This window comes from Tenrec ecaudatus, chromosome 13 (assembly GCF_050624435.1).
Source record: "Tenrec ecaudatus isolate mTenEca1 chromosome 13, mTenEca1.hap1, whole genome shotgun sequence".
Lineage (NCBI taxonomy): Eukaryota > Metazoa > Chordata > Mammalia > Afrosoricida > Tenrecidae > Tenrec > Tenrec ecaudatus.
In genome coordinates this window covers 36098707-36125015 of record NC_134542.1, presented here as the reverse complement: position 1 = coordinate 36125015, position 26309 = coordinate 36098707, and the positions used below count along the sequence as shown (strand labels likewise).

Below are 26309 nucleotides of genomic sequence, written 5' to 3'. Positions count from 1 at the left end.
GCAGTGGACCGATTATAAGGATCTACATGTGACCTCCTCCCTGGGGGACGGACAACAGAAAAGGGGGTGAAGGGAGCCGCCGGATAGAGCAAGATATGAAAAAACAATAATTTATAAATTATCAAGGGCTCATGAGGGAGGGAGGAGCGGGGAGGGAGGGGGAAAAAGGGCTTAAGTGGAGAGCAAATGCTTTGAAAATGATTAGGGCAAAGAATGTACAGATGTGCTTTATACAATTGATGTATGTATATGTATGGATTGTGATAAGAGTTATATGAGCCCCTAATAAAATGTAAAAAAAAAAAGAAAGAAAAGAAAGACAGTGGAGGGGATGGGAAAGCAATTGTAATGACCCAATTTCCATGCTTCTACTGGCCTCTCATAGTTTTCTTCCTGGAACACAATCTCCACTTGACTTCCTTGAGGCAGAGTTCCACCAGGGACAATCTTTGTTCAAAAGACTTGGTCACTGATATATTTGTCACAAGAAAGAATGCTTAAACCCTAAACGTATCCTTCCTTAGAACCTGAATAGAGAAAAGATGAGGGACCAGTACTTGACACCATTTCCTTTTTTGGTCCATTCCATCTAAGAAACAGGTCTCTCTTCAGTTAAGGGACTAGTCTACACATACACTTGACAGGCCCAGACTGGGTGGTTAGAAGACATTCTGCCTGCCAGTTAAAGCTCATTTAGAGACCATCAAAGAACAAGAATATGAATCTCTATCTTCGAAGATTAAATTTCCAGAGACCATAAATATGAAATTGAGACAATTATGTATATGACTATTCTGGCTCCAGTTACTCACTTTGTTGGCATTAAAATATACGTTTTATAAGCAATTGATGTGATAACTTGAGTTGTACTTCTCAGTCATAGGATAACGAGGCCATGTTCTAGTAGGGAAAGAACACTGGGCCCTGAGTAACATGGAACAAATCCATTATATCAACACGAGACGTCTTCAAGTGAGAGAACTAAGCTACTAACTCGCTTAATCCATTAATTGGGCTCTCAACCTCAGCGAAGGTATAGATGTAGTTTCCCAGAAATTCCATGACAGGGGCATTGATGAGATAATGTTGTATTAAAGAGTCTAGCGATGAAATCCAATGTATTTCCTATATGGTACTAAGAGGCTGTAAAATATTCTTGAGGAATACCAATCGATTAAAGATGTAAATCACTTTACATTTACCCTACATGTACATATTTGGTATTAGCACATGCATAGACAAATGTTAATCATAATTCATAAAATCAACAGGATGTTTATTATCTAATAATACTAACCAAAAGAGTTTATTTAAAGAATCTATTCTTACCTACATATGAGGACCGGTTAAGGAACAAGTTGATTTTTGGTTACCATGAACTGTGAATTCAATTACTAAAAAGGATTCTGACATATTCTTAATTTACTTTACTTCAAATATTTCAACAAACACAATAAATAAGAAGGATTTACTTTTCCAATGTTCTCAATACCTAAGAAAGATTTGCTTTCTTATACTTCAACATCACAATCTGCCAAAGACAAAATGTGTTTGCAACTTAAAATCTACTTCTCAGTCAGAAAAGCTATATAATTACTATATATATAATATCTGCATAGTATATTATTTCAAAAGCAAATTTTAATTCAAACCAACACACTTGAAAAGGAAGAAAACAACTCATTTCAAGAGCTTAGCATTAGACAGAGAATGCAGGTCACACTTCATATTCATGAACATAAATGGTCATACTATGAATATGAAATAAAGAAAATATAATATGTTGATATTATCAGTGGCGAAAATTTAATATAAACTATAATCCAATGGATTGTGGTAAGAGTTGTATAAGCCCCCAATAAAATGATTTAAGAAAACACACAAAAAACTATAATCCAAAAGGTTATTTTCTGAAACGCTGTCTGTATAATCTGAGGATTCTCTATGGATTCATTTATAAAAAGAATCTGGACCATCAGAGTAGCATTCACGTTCATGCCCCGACATGGGAGGTGGTTGGTGAGTATTTATAGGAATACAATTTATTGTCTGCGCCTCCACTCAGAAGTAACTGCATAAAGTGGGAGAAAAAAGACACATACACATAAGTAAATAAATTAGTTCATGAAACAGCAAAATTTAAAAATACCAATAGTTTTAAGTAGTATTCTAGATGAGTGGTTAACTTGCATGGAAAGTTTCCATATTGGAACCAATGTATCAATTTTAAGTACTATAATACAATCTAGGTGTAAGAGTGATCACTTGAATTTGGTTAAGATGTAGCGTGTTACTTTAATTGTTATGCAGCATTAGCTAAGAAATGTACTAAGGTAAACAGCTGAAGGGTGGTATACTTATCTAACAAAAGTTTTTAGCACATTAATTCTTTGCAGGTAACTGGATTATGAATTATTCAAATAGCCCTAGAAACTGTGTTTGGAGAGAATTCTTAAGCAACAAAAGCTTATATACGAACATAATTTAATTAACATTTTAAAAACACCTTTTACAATTCAAATGTTATTTAACAGTTTCCTGAGAAATACTTTAATCAGTCTGAACTACTGAGTTTATGGACTTAAACATGATGTTAAGATACTTCAGAGAATTAATTTTTTATTAATTTTCCCCCTAAATGTTTCAAGTGTTACTTTAAAGAAAAGCATAGAGTACAAACTCAAACTCGCGGCACCGAGTCAATTCTGCCTTGTAGCGACCATGTAGGACAGAGTGGAACTACCCTGTGGCTTTTCAAGACTTAACTCTTCATGCAAGGAGAAGGCTCTGCCTGGTGCCTCCAAATTGCAGACCCTGCAGCTCATCGCCCAATGCATAACCACTACACTAACAGGGCCCCTAGTCAGGATACAGAATTATAAATATCAGACTACAAACATAACCACCAGATTGAAACCAATAATATGCTTCCCTCCTAATAAATAAGAAATTCTTACCCCTGTCTCTGTCCAGTCTACACCCAGGACTTTGTCTTCATGGGCAGCCAGATCATAGAGAGGAGCTTTACAACTGAAAGATGCAACAGTAACAACTTCTGTGTATTTCACAGTATTAAAATGAACAAATACCAGTGAATATGAATAATCACTTGTTCTTTTCTGAAAAGTTTCCAGGGTTTACAAATCCTTGCTCCAAGAACCAAAGACTTAAATTTTCAGTATTTACTTAAACACACCTCTTGCGTTTCTCTGCCATTCGCAGACTAAAGATGCGCTGCAGGAAATACACTCAGGAAAACGCTCTCTCTAAAAAGGCGTTTGTTTCCGTGGAGGCTATTTCTCTTTAACCTCCAAATCAAGGTTGCACAAACCTCTTGCCTAGCAATCTATCTGCATCAGTAACTCTCAAGTGTACAGCCAGTTTTTCCCATGAGCTTGAGATGCACCTCCAATGGCCTGATTGACAGACATACATATGCCTTATAAAAAACTCACGCCATCTCTCACTTTACTACCAAACATCCCTTTTTCAAAGGGGCCTTTCCCAAAGGAATGCTTCTTTCCTGTCTTAAAAGCATTTATTTCTATTCCATGTACTGTAAGACAGTGGCGAATGCCACTCCATCTACTTGTCACAAGATTTAAATGCACTGTGCATCCATTTTACTGGCAGCATTGGATACATGGCATTATCTCAGTACTAGCCCAGAACACAAATTCTCACTGCCAAGGGTCATGCAGATTCATAGCAACCTCATGGGCCACAGAAGAACTGCCCCTGTTAGTTCCTGAGACTGTAACTCCATAGGAAAAGGAAGCCCTACCTTTCTCCTGAGGGTCAGCTGGGGACTTCAAGTGCTGATCCAGTGGTTGGCAGCCCAACTCATACCACTATGCTACCAGGGCGCCCACGAGCACAAAAAGTTGTTTTGTTAATGCTTGGATTTTTATTTAATAATTTTCTCATTACTTTATATTCCAACAAAGTTCCCTTTAGTCAGTGTCTGTTGTCCCTCTTCTTCTAAATTATGAATGGCATTTGTGTTAAGACTCAGGATAATATCCCTTAACTTTTTTTCTCTCTCTCTCATATCAATAATAATATCAAATGAGTCAGATGGAATTTATAATCTTTTGTACTTATCATTCGGGGAATATAACAGGGAACTATTTTAACTTTTTACCTTTGGATAATCATTTCAGAATTCATTTTTTTTCTGTACACAACATGTTATTAGTCAATTTCTTTTGTAGATCAGAAATAGGATTTACCTTCTGGTATCCCATAGCTTCACGTAGTTATCTAAAGAACCTGAGATCAGTTGCTGTTCATGGGTAGGAGACCATTTTACTGATGTGACCCAGCCGGTATGTGATGTTAGGGAAAGTGACACCAAAGAACCGTCTGAACAGAGCAAAAAATAGCAACTGTTATCTTTCCATAAAAGTAGATATTTATGTACGTCTCTAATGAGAAGGTAAATGCAACACACACACACACACACACACATACACATACACACCCCACTCTTCTCCCCAGTGGTCTACAAGATTCTAATTAGAAGGTAAAATGCAACACACACACACACACAAACACACACACACACTCTTCTCCCCAGTAGTCTACACGACTCACCTTTAGTTCGGGGATCCCACAGTCTGATATGCCTATCTGTGCTCCCCGATACTAAGCGTTTACAAAGTGGTGAATAGGAGATGCAATTAAAAACTTTATTTCCTGTCTGAAAAAGAGAAAAGAAAGAATGGTAGCCTCTCCGTTACTTAAAAGATGTAAGTCAGAAAATCACTGAATGTATTATGCTTACCAAAGTTGTCTTGAGACTGCCAGTCTCAACATCCCACACGTTAATTGTGTGGTCCCAGGATGCACTGCAGACTTCTTCAGTATCGGACCAAAGAACTGAAGAAATTGCTTCCTTGTGGCCAGAGAGGGTCACCATGGGTGTCTGGAAATGAAAGATCCCCAAAATGGGAAAGTATTTTCATTTCAGAGTAATAGAACTAGTAATGGTACTTACTACTTCTAAAGCTCATCTGTTAGTTTGCAGGGTGCTTGGTGGCATAGTGGTTATGTGTTGGGCTGTGACCACAACATCGGCAGTTTGAAACAACTACCTGCTTCTCAGGAGAAAAAAGAGACGGGGCTTTCTACTCCCATAAAGAGTTACAGTCAGTGGGAAAAAATGAGGAGCCGATCCAAGGGCTCAAGCAGAAAGAAATGTTTTGAGAATGATGATGGCAACAAATGTACAAATATGCTGGACAAAATCAATGTATGTATGGATTGTGATAAGAGTTGTATGAGCCCCTAATAAAATGATTTATAAAAAGAGTTACAGTCTTGGAAATCCATAGGGGCATTTCTACCCTGTCCTATAGGGTTGCTAAGAACCAGTAGCAACTCAATGGCAGAGGCAGCTTTTATGCACTGCCTTATTTCTTTCTTTCTTTTTTTTAAAACATTTTATTAGGGGCTCATACAACTCTTATCACAATCCATACATATACATACATCAATTGTATAAAGCACATCTGTACATTCTTTGCCCTCATCATTTTCAAAGCATTTGCTCTCTACTTAAGCCCTCTACATCAGGTGCTCTTTTTTCCCCTCCCTCCCCACTCCCCCTCCCTCATGAGCCCTTATTTCTTTACAACAGAACTCCACATGGATGTTTGATTTCATTTCATAAACGGACGCTGAGAAAGTTAGTTTGACCAAGGTCATGCAGGTTATAAGGGTCAAGACTCAATTATAAACCCAGACATTCCTCCAAAGTTAACTTTCCATTGTATTCTGTTGTATCCTGACGCAGTTAACTAAAGAACCTGAGCGCAGATGCTATTCATGGGTAGGAGACCATTTTACAATCTGTTGTAACCTACTACTTTTAAATATCCTTTAATTTTGAGCAGTATTAATATGATATTAACACTAACTTAATTCCTCCAAGTAACAAATGTATTATATGTAGAAGTAAATAGACAGTGCTTTGAGTTCAGACAGCTCGGTTCAAGGTCAAGACTCTGCCAGCTTCCACAGACTCTTTGGGATTCCTTCATTTAGATGCTCTAAGTCCTATTACTTAGTTTAAAAATAATGCCCATGGCTCATTTCCTGTATTCCAAAATCTAATGCCTTTCTCAAATTAAAAGCCAAAACTAGGTATAATGTTTGTCTCAAATAGAAGCGACACGTGAAAGAGAAAGAAATCATTCCAGGCAGAGACAGTCCACTACTATTGTAACTTCATTACATTTAACTTCCGAAAAGATTATGACCTCATCTACATTGGAAGGTTACACGAGAACAGGAATTAGCAGATGTTTTTTGTAAAGGGGCCAGACACTACATTTAGACCTTGCAGGCCACATAAACATCTTTGTTGCATGTTCATCATAATTTGTCTGGTTATTTGTATCTGTAATCCTTTTAAATGTCAAAATAAAACTCTGTGCTACTGTAAGAGGACCATTAAATTGTTAAAGAAAGATGGTAATTTGCTTTTTAATAAGTGTTTTATCCCCCTGGTGTCAAAAATCTAAAAATTCTTATTTACCAATTACAGCACAGGTTTCATAGAAATTAGCACTTTGGGGGGGTGGTGTGTGTGTCCAGCATCAGAGCTTAAATATAATACCTAAATAAAAACCTACATGCATGTAAGCCTGACTCAATGATACTAGGGTCAAAGACTGAAAAAATGTGTGACATAGTGCTTATCGAAAACTTTACAAACTTACTTTACAAGTCTAATTATGATTGAAGCAGCAAGGCACGGCAAAAGAAAACCAAATGGAAAAGGTTACGTTACTTTACCACATGTGTCAATACTGAGTAAAGTCAAGCACTGTCAATTCCTACACTTACCCTCGTTAGTCCCAACTGCTCTGTTTTCTGTTTTTTTCTGGGTCGGTTTATGGATTCCTCCATTTCATCTTCTTCATCTGTAGGAACTGCATTATAGAGAATTAGATTCAATGTTCTCTTGATGTATGGTCAGTATCCATGATAAACATTCTCAATGGATTATACACATTGCTGGGTATATAGCTCCCCTGTTACAGGTTCAGTTGCAATCAGCAAGGTCATCAGTTCTAAACCAGCCACTCCACAGAGGACAGGTCCTTCTATATCCATCAGCAATTAGTCTTGGAAACTCACAAGGGTAGTTCTACCCTGTCCTATGGGGTCCTTGTAAGTCTCTATTGAATCGATGGCAGTGAGTTTGGTTTGGTATGAAACCAAGGTTTACTCGTAGTTACCATGGATGAACAGGAGGGAGTGCTGCTTAGAGAACACAGAAAATCTGTTAAAAGTGTTAGCAAAAATATGGAAGATAATGGCGATGATAGCACAGTATGATAAACATGTCAATGAACTGTAAAGGCAAAGACTGTTGAAATGGCAAATGTTTTCTTAATATATAACACACACTAAAAAATCAAGTGCAAATTCAAATCTTGGTGCTAGTAAATTCTAACACTGAAGTACTTATGTCCTATTCCACCAAACATGCTAGAGTAATTTAGTTACATTTACTCCTAAAAGGTGGGGGAATAGAAAGAAATTTTGAAACACAAAGGAGCATTACGAATTTTTCTCCATGAAAGTGAAATGCTCCTTTAGGAGTGTTCTCAAAAGTTGTGGTCTGTTTTTCTCTTTCATATAAATTCTTAATACATGTTTTGCTTTTTAATAGATCATTTTATTGTGGGCTTAGAGCCCTGATAACAATCCATACATCCATTGTATCAAGCACTTTTTTTCTTTCTTCAGGGGCGAGTGCAAACGCAGTCCCCCACTACCACAGATTATGCAGTCGAGTTTCCCACATTTGTGGAAAACACATCCAGAATGTAATGGATAAGCCTCGCCCTGGGAAATCCACCTTCGTGATGATGGTATCTCCCCTGCCAGGTAATAGCAAGCATATTTTTACATACGTTGCCATCATCCTTTTCAAAACATTTTCTTTCTACTTCAGCCCTTGGTATAAGCTGCTTTTTCTCCCCTCCCTATGAACCCTTGAAAATGATAAATTCTCATTATTTTCATATTATACAACATCCACTGTCTCCCTTCACTAGATTCTGTTTTGTATCATCCTGGGGGTGGAGGGGTTGTTACACATCAAGAATTGTGATTGGTTCCCCCTTTCTCCCTCCTCCTTCCCTCTACCCTCATGGTATTATTACTCCCATTATTGTTCCTGAGGGGTTTATCTGCCCTGGATTCCATGTATCAGGAGCTCTTATCTGTATCCATGTACATGCTCTGTTCTAGCCAGATTTGTAAGGTAAAGGAGTAATGATAGTAGGGGGAGGAAGCATCAATGAACTAGAGGAATGCTGTATCAGTGCTATACTGTGAGTTGGCTGCCTCGTCCCTTCCTTGTGACCCTTCTGTGAGGGGATGTCCAATTGTCTGCAGATGGGCTCTGTATCTCCACTTGGGCTCCCCCATTCACAAATGATATGATTGTTTTGGGTCTTCTCATGCCTCACTCCTGATCCTGTCGACAGCTCGTGATCACACAGGCAGGCATGTTTCTTCCATGTGGGCTTGGTTGCTTCCCTGCTAGATGGCCGCTTGCTTACTTTCAAGCCTTTATAACCCCAGATGCTATATCTTTTGATAGCTGGGCACCATCAGCTTACTTCACCACATTTACTTATTCACCCATTTTGTCTGCAGCTATCGTGTCTGGAAGGTGAGTATCACAGAATGCAAGGTTAGAAGAACAAAGTGTTTTTACGTTGAGGGAGTACTTGAATAAAGACCTAATGTCCATTTGCTACCTTAATACTTAACATATATGTACATAGACCTATATCCCTATCGTTATATCTAAATGTATTTACGTATGTACGTGCCTGTATTTATACTTCCATGAATATCTTTGGCTGCCTAGTTCTTTCTTCTATTTCCTTTTACTTTCCTCTTGTCTCATTATCATGTTGACCTTCATTGTCTTTCAGTAATTCCTCTCGGCTACATTGCACTTGATCAAACCCCACCAAGGGTTCTACACCCAACTCACCATTGATTTTAGATCATGTGTTGTTCCCTTGTCTGGGTTTGTTGGCTCTCCCCTTCCTTTCCCCCAACCTCCCCTTTCCCACGTCCCACTCAAGAGTTGTCAGTCCCATTGTTTTCTCTTCGGGATGGTTTATCCAACCAATCTTATGAGGATAGACATGAAAAAAAGAAAAAGAAAAAGCCTATAAATAGTTCCATGGCTTCCTGTTGACCCTTATGAATGTTTTCCAATTGAGTCTCATGAGATGCCAAGCCCTGCCCCCAAAGTCTATCTATGGGATTCCCTGGGGACGTCATTGCTTTTAACTCATGCATGTTTTCACACATCAGAATTTAAGAAATGTTAAATTTACCTGTAGACCAGATCTTTAGCATCTTATCCCAGGAGCCACTGCAAAACTAAACACATATATATGAAGGGGGAAAAAGAATATGTAATATAATTCTATTACTTGCCTAATTGTTTTTACTACTTTACTTACTTTCCGTGGAGCATTACTACCAAAGATAATCATCTGCCTGGCGTGCCCATTCTCCTCAGGGTGGAAAACTGATCCACACTGTGCCAAGTAGTCCCTTACTTATTTAAGACCTTTCTTATAAAAGTGTGTCTCAGAGTTGGTCTTTTTCTATAAAAGAGAGCATAGGATTTAAATCTGGGAAATAACGAAGACCAGATTCATCTCCATGTGGAAAAAGCCCACCTATAAAGAGAATGGGTAAAATCACTTCAGGAAGAGTGTGTGCGAGCCACCTTCCAGCCACTGTTTTATTGCTTCATAAGGCCCGACTGCATTAGCAGCCTTCTTGTGATAAATTTAAGTTGAGTTTCTTTCTCTTATTAACTCACAATTAATTCAATTTCATCTTGATTCAACAACCTGTAAACCTTTCTGCTCCATACGAAAATTCATACATCTTTTCCTTTGAATGTACAAAATGTCTTGTCACCAAACTGGTAATAAAATCCTGAAGAAACTCCTAAATTCAGAAGACTTTGATGTGGCTTGTGGAACTTTCTAATTGTTAAGCAGGTTCGCAACCCCTCATACATCAATAATGTTGCTCACATCTTTGTTTTCCTTCAATTAACAGTTACCATTTCACCATGAAAAGGAGTAGATCAGCACCAAACCAAACTCTATTAACACTAGGCTTACGGACATTTCTTATATACTTATCTCTACGGATGTGACAAATAGTCACGTGAATGAAACCACACATTTTCTTTTAAAAAATTACTTACTTAAAAACAACATAAATGTACACTATTAACTTGTAAATGAAACTGTATACTATATATCTATGTTAAATTTATAATATTTAACATTACACAATACTGGAGATACTGGGTTCAGTGTATCGTAAGGGCGCTTGGGTCTTTACATTTGAAGTTTACTTTCTAAGAACTTTTTTCCCATTAGCTTTTGAGGCTCCTTCAAATGTGAATTATGGTGAGTTAATAAGGTTGTATAGAGAAATGTATGTTTACCTGATGGCTTAAATTTTCTGCAGTTTATGCATGGTTCTAAAACAAAGATATCCAGACTGAGGAAATGTACATTTATAATTTTACCTACATGGCTATTTTCCCCCAATCTGTATTGGTAGTGAATACAGATATCATATTCCATAGTCAATCACATGCAGCAGGAATGTACAATTGGCACCACTATCAGTTTCCAGATGTTCTCTTTCTTCTCGAACTCCTTGACATCAGCTCCCCTTTACCACCCACCCCCAGCCCCCCACTTAAGTATTACCATTGGTTTGAAAGCATACTGATTAGCCATTAAAAGTTACTAACCCAGGCCAATCACAATGTGTTTATGTAGAAAAAATGTTGAGGAAGCTGCTTAAAATAAAATTTAATACAGTACTGATTGCACAACTCTTCTTGACATGATCGAACTACTGAATTGTGTATGTGGACTGTGTCAATAACACAGTTGATAAAGGAACAATAATTCTATACAAGACTAATGGCACTAGCTACTTACTTTAGTTCCGGTGCTATCGACAGCTACGGAGTCCACACTCCCGGCATGCCCTCTGCAGCAGTGCAGGGCTTTCGCTTTGTTTCTCTCTATGCTCCACTCCCATAAGAGAATCGTTTGATCCATTGAGGCACTGAGCAGTAGGCAAGACAAGCTGTCTGAAGAAAGCAGAGCCCAAAGTCAGAACCAAATCAGCACAGAAGATTTAAATGCATTGTGTTCTGAAGCACAGCAGAGCACTTTTTTAAACAAATGTCAAAAAATTAAAGGCATTAATCGGGTTGGTTTTTAAAAGTAAGGTAACTTACAGCATAAAGGGGCTATTCTTTAAGCCAACACAAAGAGAGTGCCACATAACATATTAACTGGTAAATGTGTATTACCTGATGTAAATTTAAGGACCCGTTTCGACTAATTTTATGGATTTTTTTATAGACTATTTTATTGAAAGACCTCACAATTACTGAAACACAAACCATTTCCCAGCCAACCCCTACTTTGCTTTTGCACAGAAATGGCTTAGGATTCTTTTTTAAAGGCAGAAAGTCCTAACCTTTTTTCACCCAAGCCACATCTTTCACAACATCTGTATGTCCTACAATTGTCATTATTGACTTTCCTTCCAAGGACCAGATTCGAGAAGTCTTATCATAAGAGCCAGTTAAGATCCTGTGAGGTGAGAAAAAAAGATCTGTAAAATATGTAAAAAAGCATTTTGAAAACCTAAAAATCTATTGCGCTTTAAGGCGATAACTAGTCAACACTGAGGACAAATTTTTTTTAAATTGTAAAGAGAAAGATTTCAAAACATAGTAGTATCAGATGTTACTACTTTTTCAGTCTTCTTAAAGATATAAATAGAGCTGACAACCTTTAGATTTCATTTTTTCACCATTGTTGTAAATACTGTAACTTTTTGGGAAGCCATGCAAATTGCTTAAAAAGCCTCAAAGTCCTTTGAACTTAACCCACTACAAAAAATAATACAAATTTACAGTAAATGTAAAACCAGTAATAACATGTGTCTAATTCCTGGGGGACAGACTTTGAAAGGAGCAAGCTCCTACTATGACCCACCCTTTTTCTGTTACATCTCATTGTGACTGGATGTTTCCATCCAACCATTCATGCACAATTAATTCCATAACATTGACTGCAGAACCCCAAATGGACCAGCACTCCTTCCGCTTTTTTCCGTGATTATCTTTCCCATCGATCCTTCTTCCTACCCATTGCTGCTTTCTGAGCTCCATCTCTATTCCAAGGAGGATATACTTCCCTTTTCTGATTTTTCACCCCACAGGCCTATTTTTACTAAAAGTTGAGCCAGGGAAATGAATTCAGTTCCAGATCTGAAGAGTGACCAAGGGTTTCCAACAATCTCCAACAGATTAGTAAGCCAAGGTTTTTCAACATTATTTTGAGTTTTGTTCCACATTTGTCTCCCACTCTATCCAGGGTCCTCTACTCTGATCCCTTCCTGCTGAGTGGTCAGCAGCGGCAGCCTGCTCCTTCGAGTTCTTCTGGCCTGAGGGTGGTGGAAGCTGAGGCTTGAGGAGTCCATTAGTACTCCAGACTGTTCCTATTGGTCTTTGATTGTGTTTCCACTCTTTGCTCTGGATGGGGACAGACCAATAGTTGCACCCCAGATGATCGCTCACACACTAAATCAGGGGTCCTCAAACTACAGCCCGCCGAGGACATTTCTCCGGCCCGCCAGGTGTTTTGCCCCGTTTTAGTTTTTTTACTTCAAAATAAGGTATGTGCAGTGTGCATAGGAATTTTTTCATAGCTTTTGAAAAAACAAAACTATAATCTGGCCCTCCAACAGTCTGAGGGACAGTGAACTGGCCCCGATTAAAAAGTTTGAGGACCCCTGCCCTAAATCATAACTAAGATCCCAGTTATTAGTGACCACAGCAGAATGAAGAATGTTGCCTGTGAACCACATTATGCCAACGGACCTTGGTTACAGCTAAGATAACACACCTTTGCCCCTCTTGCTTTATTCTAAACATGAATCAACACATGCACTTGTTGAAACCTAGCCTACAAATATATATAGCATCGTAAGTATAGTCCCTATCACCTATATTCATCTTCCTGTCTACCTAGGTTTTCATTTGTAGGTCACTATTTCTTTCTGATATTACAGGATTGTTTATGTAACAGCATTTATCTTTGTTGTCTGTAACTCTGTCCTGTCTTTTCTTTACTGACATTCTGCTGACCCTCCCTTTATTGTATGCTGCCTTCCCTTCACCCAAATTAGAATGGCTGTTCTCTCGTGAAAGAGCCTGGTGGCCCATTGCTGAAGTGTTGCACTGCTGAGAGCAAGGTTCAAACCTACCAGCCATCCCAAGGGAGAAAGATGAGGCTGTCTACTCCCATGAAGATTACAGTCATGGGAACATTTCTATCTCATAGGTTCTATAAGCTTCCATGAGCTGGAATCAACTCAAAGGCAATTGGTTTATTATCTAGTTATCGGCTTTTTCTTTACCTTCCCCTCCATTCCTGGTAGCTTTAAAAAACAAACGTTTTTTTCAGGGTTTCCTTCTAGACTTTTACACTAGTGGACTCATACAAAATTTGTCCTCTCGTGATTGACTTATTTCACACAGCATGATGTCGTCCAGGTTCACTCATGTTTTGAGGTCTTTGGGAACTGGCAATTCTTTCCTGTTTCATGAATTACACTGTGGGTACTCGTCAGTTTATTTATCCCTTCTCCCATGAATGGCACTTGTTCCATGTGAACAGTGCTGCAATAGTGCATGGGTGTACACATGTGCCTGTGCCTAAGGCGAGTCTCGGGGAGGCAGTGTACTGATGCATCAGACTTCTTATCCATTTTGCACTCTCTTTCTTGGTACATTTAATTGGTATACTTTCAGTGTAATTACGGGTATGAATTTATTGCTGTCTTTTTTGGTGGGGCTTCGTTTATTTTCATTTTGTAGTCCACTTTTGAGGTATTTTACTAACAGTAAAACCAGTGGGGGGTTGCTTTACGCCACCCACACCTTCTTAGGTGATTCCGATCCATCTTTTTCCTATAGGGAAAGCATAATCGGCATCTTCACAACAGCAATCAGATTTGTGACTAATATAAACTATCTTCCCCCAAAAATGAGGAGCTGATGCCGGGGACTTGGATGGAGACCAGATGTTTTTAGAATGATGAAGGCAATGAATGTACAAATGTGCTTTGCACAACTGATGTATGTGTGGATTGTGAGAAGAGTTGTATGAGCCCTTAATAAAATGATTTAAAAAATAACAAGAAAAAAAACCTGACACCTTTTCAAAAGCAATAAAAAAAACCTAAATGAATTGAAAAAACAAAGCTATCTCCCCTCTAGGAAACCAATTAGCTCAGTCTTAAAAACATACTCAGACAAATAAATGTGCCAAGACACCGACAGATTCATGTGACAAATGTCACTATAGCATCTTAAGACAAAAAGAAAACTTAAAGGTGTTGGTAGTGTTGGCTGAGAAGTAGCTTAAATTACTAAATACAAAACTGAATGATCTGATATGCAAGCCCTACCTAATTCACCATTTAAAAATTGTTAAAGAAATGAAAAAGAAATCTATTAATACGCAACTAGTTTCTTTTTGAATACACAGAAGACTTTCTTTAACATTGTCATCTATGCATACGATCACAAAATTATGTTTACAAAGCATTGGAAATCAGAGAAAACTATTCACAGAGTGGACTTAAAAAGCGGGTACTGAAGGAAAGCAGTCTAAGAACATGCATCTGGGAATACCATTCCTCCGCCCCTTTAACAGAACTGATCCAGTCATCGTGGACCATGCACTGCTCTGGCTGAGGCGCAGTGTACTTCTCCACGTATTCCAGTTCCACCACTTCTTCCTAGTCACAGAGAGAAACAAAGCAGAAGCCAATCAGCTGGTACCGTTTTAAAATAAGAAGCTAATGGAGCCTCAAAGTCTTAGATCTCTCAGTGCCCTTCACTTATCCTGGAAATTGGGAATCATACAAAGAGCCAAAAACTTTATTTCCTCTAACAATCTGTTTAGAGTAATATTAAAGACTATTAGTAACATTAGTCACTATATACTTCAGGTAGAGATCAAACGAATATAGGAAAAATTTAACTGTAAAAACATTAAAGCAATTATACATGATAAATTTTAAGTTATAAAAGCATTATTATGAAAAGTTTGAAAAAGTAGGGGAAGAAAACACCTAGTCATCACAATAGCTTAACCCATAAGCTTATAACATGTGTACAATCATTTTGTACATGTCCAATAGTAATATAAAATATGTATATATTTATAATATACATATATCTACTATCCCCACATTTCTGCATTCTCAGAAAAGTGTGGATTATCAAAATTAAATATATAGAAACTAAAATTCACACATCTAGGAAAATCAATCATGAAAAGAATCTTTGCTGCTGACGCTAAGTTCAGGCTAATTCTACTTGATAGTGTCTTAAGTAAAACACAGAGGTAAGTATTTGAACTTACTGACGAAATGTTTTCCAGCTCCATGTGTTTGACCAAGGGCATTCGTAGAAATTGGCCCTTGACAAGGAAATCAAACTCCACATGTTTGTGGAACTCTAAAGAAAACATAACATAAAATTACTATTACTCTCAGAACCTGGTTCACATGGTATTGGTAGAGTTCTACCTGAAAAATCTCAGAACACGTGGTAATCTATGATCCCAGTGTGATCGGTGAGTCCCCCCAGAATTTCTATATGGCACAATCAGGCCATGTACCCCAGGATGCCGTGTGGTTTCTAGAGATACACTGCTGGTGTCCTCCTTGTGCTTTGAGGAAACCTCTGGAGTCTGTGGGAAATTTCACCCACGTGCAAACGTAGAAATAATATCATGAATCCTGAAGTATCTATCACCACGTTTGGTAAATGACTACTCTTGGGCAATCAACTACTCTTCCCTCTGCTTCCCTCCTAGTTTGTCTCATATTGAGTCTCTATCATTCCATCTGCAAATACTTTAGTCAAATACTTTAGGATGCATCTTAAAAGTATAGCAACTTAAGTATAGCAATGTTAAAAAGTTGGACAATTCTTTTTTAATCAAATAGTCAATATTCATATTTCTCTTTTCCAAATAATGTCTTTTTATAGGGAGGTGTTTCGACTCAGCATCCAAATGTCACACTGCATTTGATTAATGTTTCTTTTAGTCCTTATCTTTTGGAGAAAGTAGGTTACCTGCCCTATAATAAGCCCTACGTTCCAGGTTTGGTTGACTGGATCTCCAAGGGATTCTCTAAATACTCCTCTATCGCCTACATATCCAGGCAGCTAGTAACTAGACTTCAGGTTTGGGGGTTTGGTTTGGTTTTTTATGCTTTACAAGAACAGTACTTCACAGGCAGTGCTATGCATTTCTTATAGCAACAAATTAGGAATGTGGTTGTCACTCTCTTTTTATGGTGCTAAGATCCACTTTGGGGCTTAGACATTGTCAGTCTGATTCTACACATCACAATTTTCCCTACTAACCTTTTACCTAGCAGTTTGAGCTGCAAATGATAATTTCTGCCTCCATCCTTTATGTAATTTGGAGATGCAAAATAGTGAACAGTCTAATTATAACAGGCTTTATGCATTTATTGGCTGTGATCCTTCTAAAACAAAATGTTCTCTCATCAACTATTTTCATTAGTAATATTTTAAAAACCTGATATCTAAATCAATTATTCAATTTATACAAAAAAGCAAACCAATACTCAGTTTACAGGTTTAGAAAAATCTTTAACTACTTGGATATCAATAAACAACCATATACTATTGTAAAGCTTTGATTGAAAGACTAATAAGTCTTATTCTAGTTCAAAGACTTTTTCAACAAGTAGAATGTATGACACCCTCAAAATTTATAAAGGTAACTATGCATCATTATCTCTATGCGTCCAAGATTGAAGGGAAGGAATAGGAAATGATGGCCAACAGGAAGTCTGTGGTCCCTAACTTACAGGGGATTCTGCTTTCATGATTCCAGTGAAAACTGGTTTTGATGTTTTGTTTTCATAACCAGCTTTACCGGAAGGGTAGGAAACAGTACTTCATGCCACGAATATCAAGAACTACAACTTATTGGAAAAAATAAAGATACGCGACTACCTCTTCCTGCCAAAAAAAGTTGTTCAAAAGAGCACCGCAAACTTAACAAAATATGAGATTATTTAAAGAGGAGGGAAAATGTTTTCATTCACCTTTGCCATGAACATGAGTTCAGGTTAGTTTTACGTGCCAATAATTTTACGTGTTTATGTATACAATAACATATTTTAAATAATCCTTATAAATATTTTACTTGACATTTAGACACTTTTATACCCGAAAAGCAGATAAAATAGAAGGAAATCTTCTGTGAAAACTTTTTTTCAGAGCTTTTTAAAAGTTGTTTTTCAGCATAGAATCCCATGTTATAATTTGGAAACTGAAGAGTTATAAAATTTCATACAGAATTATAACATAAAGTAAAAAGGAAATAAATTTATAGTATGTACCTTTACCTAACTTCTCAAGCATATAATATACCCACCATTTTTGGCCTCCAGCAACTTATTGATGATGTTACTGAGGTCAGCAATTTCTGAGACTGCAGGGATTGAGAAGGGAACATCATCTACAGCATACCTACAAAAAGATAGAGCAAGATCAAGTTTACACAGACATTGATAAATGTGAATTTTTTTCAACATTAGAAACCCACTATGTGCTGTATATTTTTCTACATGGGCAACAAAATAAACACAGGCCATTTCAGCCAGAGAAAATAAACGTTGGGGAAACAAACAAAAAAACAAACCCACTTCCACGAAGTGTATTTGCAACTCATCAACTGCTCTTACAGTGTCCGAGACTGTAAATCTTCACAGAAGCAGCCAGTCACATCTTTGTCAGTGGAAAGGGTAAGTCAATAGGGTCTAAAAGGATGTCCAAAGAAGATAGCTAGGTTGAGAGATAAGCAAAACCTTGAAGTTTTAAACTGTCCTCCAAACCATGATCATGCTCTATGCAGTTACCAAAGACGAGCTTAAAGAGACGTAAATAAAACACCCTCAAACTCACTGCCAACCCCCAGTGGCCCTCCAGGACAGGGTAGAACTGCCCCTCTGGTTTATGCAAGGAAAGTCCCATCTTTCTCCAGGGAGAGGGTGGTCCTTTCGAACTGCTGACCCTGAGGATCACAGCCCAATACATTATCCAGGCTCTTCATTAGCACATGAAATTGTTTTTATTTCCTCCATTTGGCAAGAAGACACTATTCTTTGTAATAGCAAAGAATCCATCAGAATTCTGTTAGAGCTTTTTGATAGTTTTATAGAGAATGGATCAGAGAAGCAAAGGACAGGAGGCAAATTAGGAGATGCTGATGACAGAATTAGAAAACATATTTGCAAATTTGATGAGACTTGTATCGAGACTATATAAAGAACACTTACAACACAGTAGCAAAAAAAGAAGCAATTGAAGAATAGGCCACGGATGAGCAGTCTTCAAAAAAGGATGTGTAAGTAGCCACCATGCACATGAAAAATGATCATCATTAGCTATCAGGGAAATGCAAATCAAGACCACCATGATATAGCACTTCACACCCACTAAGATGGTTATCTAACAAAGACAGACAACAAGAGTTGAGGCTAGGGAGAAATCAGAACCCTCACACAGTACTGGTAGAACTGTAAACTGTACTGACTTGCATAGCCTCTTGGCAGTTCCTCAAAATGTCTCACACGGAGCCCTTTGACCTAGCAATTCCACTCCATGAGAAATGTAAATACAGGGGCTTCAGAAAGTTCATGGAAGAATGGAATTAAAAGATAATGGCCTTTTTACATGAACTTTTAAAGTCCATTTGTATATATCCACATAAAATTTGTGCATGTTGACATATAACCCCTGCCACGCCAACCCAGGAGGATGAACATCAGAAGGGTGGGGGAAGGGAGATAGCGGTCAGTGTAAGATATGAAAAAAATAATAACTTATAAATTATTAAGGGACCATGAGGGAGGGGAAAAAATGAAGGGCTGATACCAATGGTTCAAGTAGAAAGAAAATGTTATGAAAATGATGGCAACAAATGTACAAATGTGCTTGACACAATGGATGGATGCATGGATTATGATAACAGTTGTAAAGGCCCCCAACAAAATGATTAAAAACCCCACAAACTTGTGTATGAATGTTCATAGCAACAATATCCATCATAGCCAAAATGTAGAAACAATAGAAACCCAAATGTTCACTAACTGATGAACAGGTAAGTAAGATGTGACACATACCACAGAGTATTATTATGGCATAAAGAAAACCAGAGATCTGATGCATGCTACCAAATAAGGAACCTTGCCAACTGCTGAATGAAATTAGTGAGGCACAAAAAGACAAATATTACATCATCCTACTTAAATGAATTATCTAGAGTAGGCAAATGCACATAGGCAATAGTTATTAATGGTTGTCAAGGAGGAGATATAGGGAAAGGGAAGCTACTCTTTAAAGGGGTACTGAATTCGAGGTACTGACAGTGTTTTAGAAATGGTAGTGATGGCTGCATAATATATTGCTGTAAATATGATTGATGCCACTGGACTGTACACTGGTCAAAGTAACCATTTTTATTGTATAATTCACAATAAAATCTTATTTAAATCATAAGGAAAAGGTAAAATTTTCGTAGAAGAGGACATTTCAGAAAGGGCAAATAGCATTTGGCAAAAATATTTCACTAAGTATATAAAGACATAAGTCAATCTGAACTGATTACACATTCTTATCAAATATCAGTTCTACCATTTCTTTATACAGAGTTCCATTTTCTATCCTGATTTAGAAAAGCACTGCCAAAAAAATAATAATTTATAAATTATCAAGGGTTCATGAGGGAGGAGGGCAGGGAGGGAGGGGAAATGAGGAGCTGATACCAAGGGCTCAAGTAGAAACCATAGTTTTGAGAATGATGATGGAAACAAATGTACAAATGTGCTTGATACAATGGATGTATGTATGGATTGTGATAAAAGTTGTAAGAGCCCCCAATAAAATGATTTTTAAAAAAAGAAAAGCACTGTCTAAGTCTATGTCTATCAGCAACTTAAAAAGAAAATGACATATATCAAAAACCACCAGCCAATGATATACTTATGGAAAAAACAGACCTTTTCCCTTGAAATCCAGAACAAGAGTACCCACTCTTAGCACTTCTACTCAGTACTGTATTAGAAATCTTGGCCAGAGCATTAAAAGAAGAAAAAGAAGAAAACCCCACTACGGTGGGCAAAGGACCTGAACAGAAGTTTCATAAGGATAGGCTGGATGAACAATATGGAGGAAAAACAACGGGACCGACAGTTCTGAGGCATGGTAGGGCATGATTGAGGGTATTGTAACAAAGAGGTATTGCTGAAACCCAGGTGGGGACAAAGCATGATAGTGGGACAGGAGGAAAGTCAAGGGAAATAGAGGAAAGAGCTGGGAGGCAAGGGGCATTATAGAGGTCTAGATAAAGACATGTACATATGCAAATATATTTATATATGAGGATTGGGAAATAGATCTATGTGCCTATATTTATAGGTTTAGTATTAAGGTAGCAGAAGGACATTGGGCCTCCACTCAAGTACTCCCTCAAAGCAAGAATACTTTCTTCTATTAAATTGGCATTCTATGATGCTCACCCTCCCGACACAACCACTGAAGCCAAAGCGGGTGAATAAGCAAATGTGGTGAAGAAAGCGGATGGTGCCTGGCTATCAAAAGATATAGCATCTGGGGTCTTAAAGGCAAACAAGTGGCCATCTATCTCAGAAGCAACAAAGCCCACATGGAAGAACACACCAGCCTGTGTGATCATGAGGTTCCGAAGGGATCAGTTATCAGACACGAAAGAACAAAAATTATATTATTGGGTGCACACTTCCATGATATGATCACTGAAGACAAATGGGTGCATAGCAAATGTGGCAAAGAAATCTGATGGTGCCCGGCTATTAAAAGGTATAGCATCTGGGGTCTTAAAGGCTTGAAGGTAAACAAGCGGCCATCTAGCTCAGAAGCAACCAAGCCCACATGGAAGAAGCGCACCAGCCTTTGTGATCACGAGGTGTTGAAGGGATGAGGTATAACGTATCATCAGCACAAAAAAATCTTACCATAGTGAATAAAGGGGGGGGAGGAGTGCAGAGTGGAGACCCCAAGCCCATTTGTCGGCCACTGGAGATCCCCTTGCAGAGGGGTCTAGGGAAGGAGAAGAGTCAGTCAGGGTGCGATATAGCACCAATGAAAAATACAACTTTCCTCTAGTTCCTAAATGGTTCCCCCCTACCCCCATTATCATGATCAGTACTCTACCTTGCAAGTCTGGCTAGACCAGAGGTTGTACACTGGTACAGAGAGGAACTGGAAACACAGGGAATCCAGAGCGGATGATACCTTCAGGACCAGGGGTGTGAATGGCGATACTGGGAGGGTAGAGGGAGAGTGGGTTAGAAAGAGGGAACTGATTACAAGGATCTACATGTGACCTCCTCCCTGGGGAATGGACAACAGAAAAGGGGGTGAAGAGAGACGTCGGACAGGGCAAGATATGACAACATAATAATTTATAAATTATCAAGGGCTCATGAGGGACGGGGGAGCGGGGAGGGAGGGGAAAAATGAGGACCTGATGCCAAGGGCTTAAGTGGAGAGCAAATGTTTTGAAAATGAGGGCAATGAATGTACAGATGTCCTTTACACAATTGATGTATGTATGGATTGTGATAAGAGTTGTATGAGCCCCTAATAAAACATTTTTTTTAAAGTTTCACAAGGGCAGACATCCAAATGGCCAATAAGCATATGAGAAAATGTTCCCAATCATTAGTCATGAGAAATGCAAATGAAAACAACGAGATACCACCTAACACTCTCAAAGACAGCCCAGTTCAAAAAATCAAGCAAGAAGCGTTGGAGGGGCAATGGTGAGATAGGAAATCTCATCCACTGCTGGATGTAGGTGTGTACAGCCACTATGGAAATCAATTTGGCGATATCTAAAACAGATGGAAATTGAGCTATCATATGACCTAGCAATCCCCTTACTGGGCATATACCCAGAAGAGGCAAGAAACAAACCATGGCCAGACATCTGTGCTCCAGTGTTCATGGCAGAACAGTTCACAATTGCAAGGAGTTGGAAACAACCCAAATTTCCATCAACAGACAAATGGATCAAAAAACTGTGGTACATACACACAATGGAGTACTATGCATTGGTAAAAAGCAGTGGTGAACGTATGAATCACATAGCTACATGGGAAGAACTGGAGGAAATTATGCTAAGTGAAGTAAGCCAAGCACAAAAGGACAGGTACAACATGAGTCCACTGAGGTAAGCTTAAAAAAAAAAGGCGTAAAAGGGGCATAGGGAAAAAGCTACTGTATACAAACAGTCCTGGGGTGAGGTCCAGGTAGTATGGCAGGGGCCAGGCCAAATCCAGGAATACATATGGCAGCCAACTAAAACGACTGAGGGGGGGAAAAGAGAAAAAAAAAGACATGGGTAATGGGGGAACAGGGCACTAACCCAGCCCAGTGGAGGGTACTGTTTATATCACCACAAGAAAAGAGGGACCAGACTTCTACCTGGTGCTCCAAGATGTGACCGCAACGTAACAGCATGAAGCAGGGAACCAGTAGAGAGGTCTGAGGGGCTGGTGCCAATCCCAACTACGTGGACAGCTGCCTCTCCCCCCAGAAGAATTTACTTCTGAGGACAACACTGAAGCTATACAGCTCAGGAAGAGGAACATGTCTGATCAGAGCACACAGGAGCAAATGAAGGAGGAGAAAGAGAGTGGAGCGTATCCTGGCCCACCAAACCTTGATGAAGAGATTCCCGCTCAGAGCAGCCAGTCCAGAGAACTTATGGTCAGCCCCACTAAAAGACACGACATCCCTCACTGACCCACAACCCTACAGGGGACAACACTGGAGACACAGTGTGGGAATTCCACCTGACCTGATCCCACCACACGGAGGCAAAACACTACAGGTGTGCAACAGAAAAGCAAGGGGAGCAGAGCAAGGAAGTCTCCAGGGAATACCAAAAATAGACCTTGGGGCAGGGCACTCCATCAGAATCAACCAGAAAACACTCCTAAAGGTCAACAAACTGACCTTGAACTATTTATAGGTTTTTCTTTTTGTTGTCATTGGGTTTGTTGTTTTCTTTTGTTGCTTTGTTTTGCTGTCTTGTTTTTGTGCATATTATTATCGCTGCAGGTCTATCTGGATAAGATAGGTGGGATAAACAATCTGCAGGAGAAAACAACCGGACCAATGGTTCTGGGGGACCCCCAGAGAGGGGTAGGTGGGGGAAAGGAAGTGGTGTTAACAAACCCAGGGACAAAGGAACAACAAGTGTTCCAAAATCGGTGGTGAGGAGGGTGTAGGAGGCCTGGTAGGGCTTGATCAGAGGCAATGTAACTAAGAGGAATTACTGAAATCCAAATAAAGTCTGAGCATGATAGGACAAGAGGAAAGTAAAAGGAAATAAAGGAAGGAACTAGGAGGCAAAGGGCATTTAGAGAGGTCTAAGTACAGGCATGTGCATACGTAAATATATTTATATATGATAGGGAAATAGATCTATGTGCATATATCTATAGGTTTAGTATTAAGGTAGCAGAAGGACATTTGGCCTCCACTCAAGTACTCCCTCAATGCAAGAACACTTTGTTCTAATAATCTGGCATTCCATGATGCTTATCTTCCCAACACGATTGCTGAAGACAAAATGGGAGCATAAGCAAATGTGGTGAAGAAAGATGATGGTGCCCAGATATCAAAAGATATAGCATCTGGGTTCTTAAAGGCTTGAAGGTAAACAAGCAGCCATGTAGCTCAGAAGCAACAAAGCCCACATTGAAGAAGCACACCAGCCTGTGTGATCATGAGGTGTTGAAGGGATCGGATATCGGGCATCAAAGAACAAAAAATCCTATCATTTTGAATGAAGGGGAGTGTTGTGTGGAGACCCAAAGCCCATTTGTAGGCAACTGGATATCTCCTTACACAAGGGTCCCAGGGAGAAGATGTGCCAGTCAGGGTGCAGTGTAGCACCTCTAGTTCTTACACGCTTCCCCTCACACCCCCACTATTATGATCCCAATTCAACCTTACAAATCCAACTAGACCAGAGGATGTACACTGGCACAGATAGAAACTGGAAACACAGGGAATCCAGGACAGATGGGGGTGGACGGAAGATGGGGTAGAAAGGGGGAACTGATTACAAGGATCTACATATAACCCCCTCCCTGGAAGACGGACAACAAAAAAGTGGGTGAGGGGAAAGGTCGGACAGTGTAAGACATGACAAAATTATTTATAAATAATGAAGAGTTCATGAGGGAGGGGGCGTGGAGGGAGGGGAAAAAATGAGGAGCTGATACCAAGGGTTCAAGTAAAAGGCAAATGTTTTGTGAATGATGATGGCAACAAATGTGCTCTACACAATGGATGGATGGATGGATTGTGATAAAAGTTGTACAAGCCCCCCCCCTCAAAAAAAAAGGAATTCTAATTGGAGGGAAGAAAATGCAGAACAGAATTCCAAATTCTTATGAACTCTAAACCTTTCTAAGCCATGGAGGGTAGATAAAATTATGAAACTATTGCTCTGAGATAGTCTTTAAACCTTACATTTAAAATATGGCTAACGTCATCTTAACAGAAAAACTGTTTACCTTATTTAACTAGATATTTAACTAGTAAAAATATCTGCCTTGTGGGGTGTTTTTTTAATGTTCTTTTAAGGTGTCAAACTGACACCCGCAACTTATTTTGTCAAGAGGTGGAAGAATTCAGAAGAGGGTAAGAATGTCTGCCCAGCTCTATGGGTGGAATCAATGTACATACAGAAAATATCACATTGGTGTATATTTTCTGTATACTGGTGTATAGTGTCAACAGCAAAAATAAAATTCAAGGAAAGAAATTACATTCATATAAAAATGTTTACTAGGAATATACTTGGAGAAACTGGGCCTTCAATTAGCTTTACTATAGGTATTTTCATTAAAGTTTAATAACTATTCAACTTCTCAATAAAATCAGAGTAATAAGTAAACACGAAAAAGGAATCAAATGAACTTGTGTTTTCAAAAACTGGGTAATACCACTAGGCTTTAAAGACATGACCCGTCAGTTTCTTTTTTTTTAATGTCAATGCAACCGTTGGCTAAATTATGCATTGTGTGTTTCATTGTCGAAGCCTTTCGGGCTCGACAGTCACAACACAAATGACAGAGATTGTGCAAAGTTGGCCGGGAAGGTCGCTAAAATATCTTCACAAAATTGCTGGCTCTGCGAGGAGAACGAGCTCAAAGGGCGTCCGGGGGGACGGGGTCGGGGAGATTTGACAGCAGAATCAATCAATGATCCCAGGAGGGGAAGACAGAAGGAGAAGCTTACTTACTTCTTGTTGTCAGTGTAGAAACGTGTCTGGAGTTGAGCCATGGTGGCCGAAAAGCGTACACACAAGACTTTCCCCAGAAACGTTGTTCGGACGATGTTCCGGCGACTTTTTCACGTAGCACTATAAAAATCGGCAGCTCGAAATTAAATTGAACAGGGAAGAGAGAAGATGCAGTTGAAATGCGGCTTCCACTGTCTTACCAGAACCTCCTCAAAATGCACCACGAGGCTGCAGTCTTACAGCCGCCCAGACCACAGGCATCAACTACCTATTCCTGCACCTAGGAATCATCGATCAGTGAAGTCTAGTCTTAAAGGTGGCGGGTTCCTTTCGTTGCTTGGATTTTTAAAGTGTCGCTCTATTGGCCTATGAGCCATCTGAATGAAACAGAAAGCCTGGACTGTAATCTGTATATATATACTTTTTATTTTAATTTTCAAGAAATGGTGCTTATACACGATCCTTAAAACACAGCTCCTCGATACTACAATCCCCAGAAAGCAGCGCTTCTCAGACGCTATGGTTTCTGGGAATTGTAGGTAGGGTAAATGTTAGGGGGAAGGGGCTGCCCTCTGAATATCTTATTTGTATTATATCCTCCCGACTCCAAACCAGTTATTAATGAAATTAGCTTTGATCGATAAACGTCTGCCCGGTATCCTTTTCCACAAAACTCCCAAGCAGAAACTGAGAGGCGCGACAGTGGCGTCCGGATCTTCGTCCTGCGCCCGGAGTTTCAGTTCCAGGTGAAGGGCGGGACTACGGCCGAGACGCACGAATGAG

At 39.0% G+C, this 26309-nt stretch overlaps 1 protein-coding gene and 1 pseudogene across 1 annotated transcript; both read right to left on the bottom strand.

Moving 5' to 3' along the window:
- Window positions 1-1276: 1276 nt before the first annotated feature.
- Window positions 1277-25792, bottom strand: WDR12 (WD repeat domain 12). Its single transcript, XM_075529982.1, has 13 exons — window positions 25527-25792; window positions 17598-17692; window positions 15540-15634; window positions 14804-14910; window positions 11575-11690; window positions 11025-11179; window positions 9378-9423; window positions 6853-6938; window positions 4787-4927; window positions 4597-4702; window positions 4233-4365; window positions 2958-3030; window positions 1277-2071 (listed from the first exon to the last, which is right to left on the bottom strand). Exons 1-13 carry the CDS (start codon window positions 25565-25567, stop codon window positions 1994-1996), a joined length of 1272 nt encoding a protein of 423 aa, XP_075386097.1. The 5' UTR covers window positions 25568-25792; the 3' UTR covers window positions 1277-1993.
- On the bottom strand, window positions 7759-7909 carry LOC142425010 (U1 spliceosomal RNA; annotated as a pseudogene).
- Window positions 25793-26309: the final 517 nt, after the last annotated feature.

What these genes read in the sequence shown, in the direction of transcription:
- WDR12 (XM_075529982.1), bottom strand. Translation starts at nt 25,567, where the DNA reads ATGGCTCAACTCCAGACACGTTTCTACACTGACAACAAGAA. An exon ending in TCGATAGCACCGGAACTAAA is followed by an intron (nt 9,424 to 11,024) that starts GTAAGTAGCTAG and finishes ATATGTGTTTAG; the next exon opens with TTTTGCAGTGGCTCCTGGGA. An exon ending in AAGCTATGGGATACCAGAAG is followed by an intron (nt 3,031 to 4,232) that starts GTAAATCCTATT and finishes TGCATCTTTCAG; the next exon opens with TTGTAAAGCTCCTCTCTATG.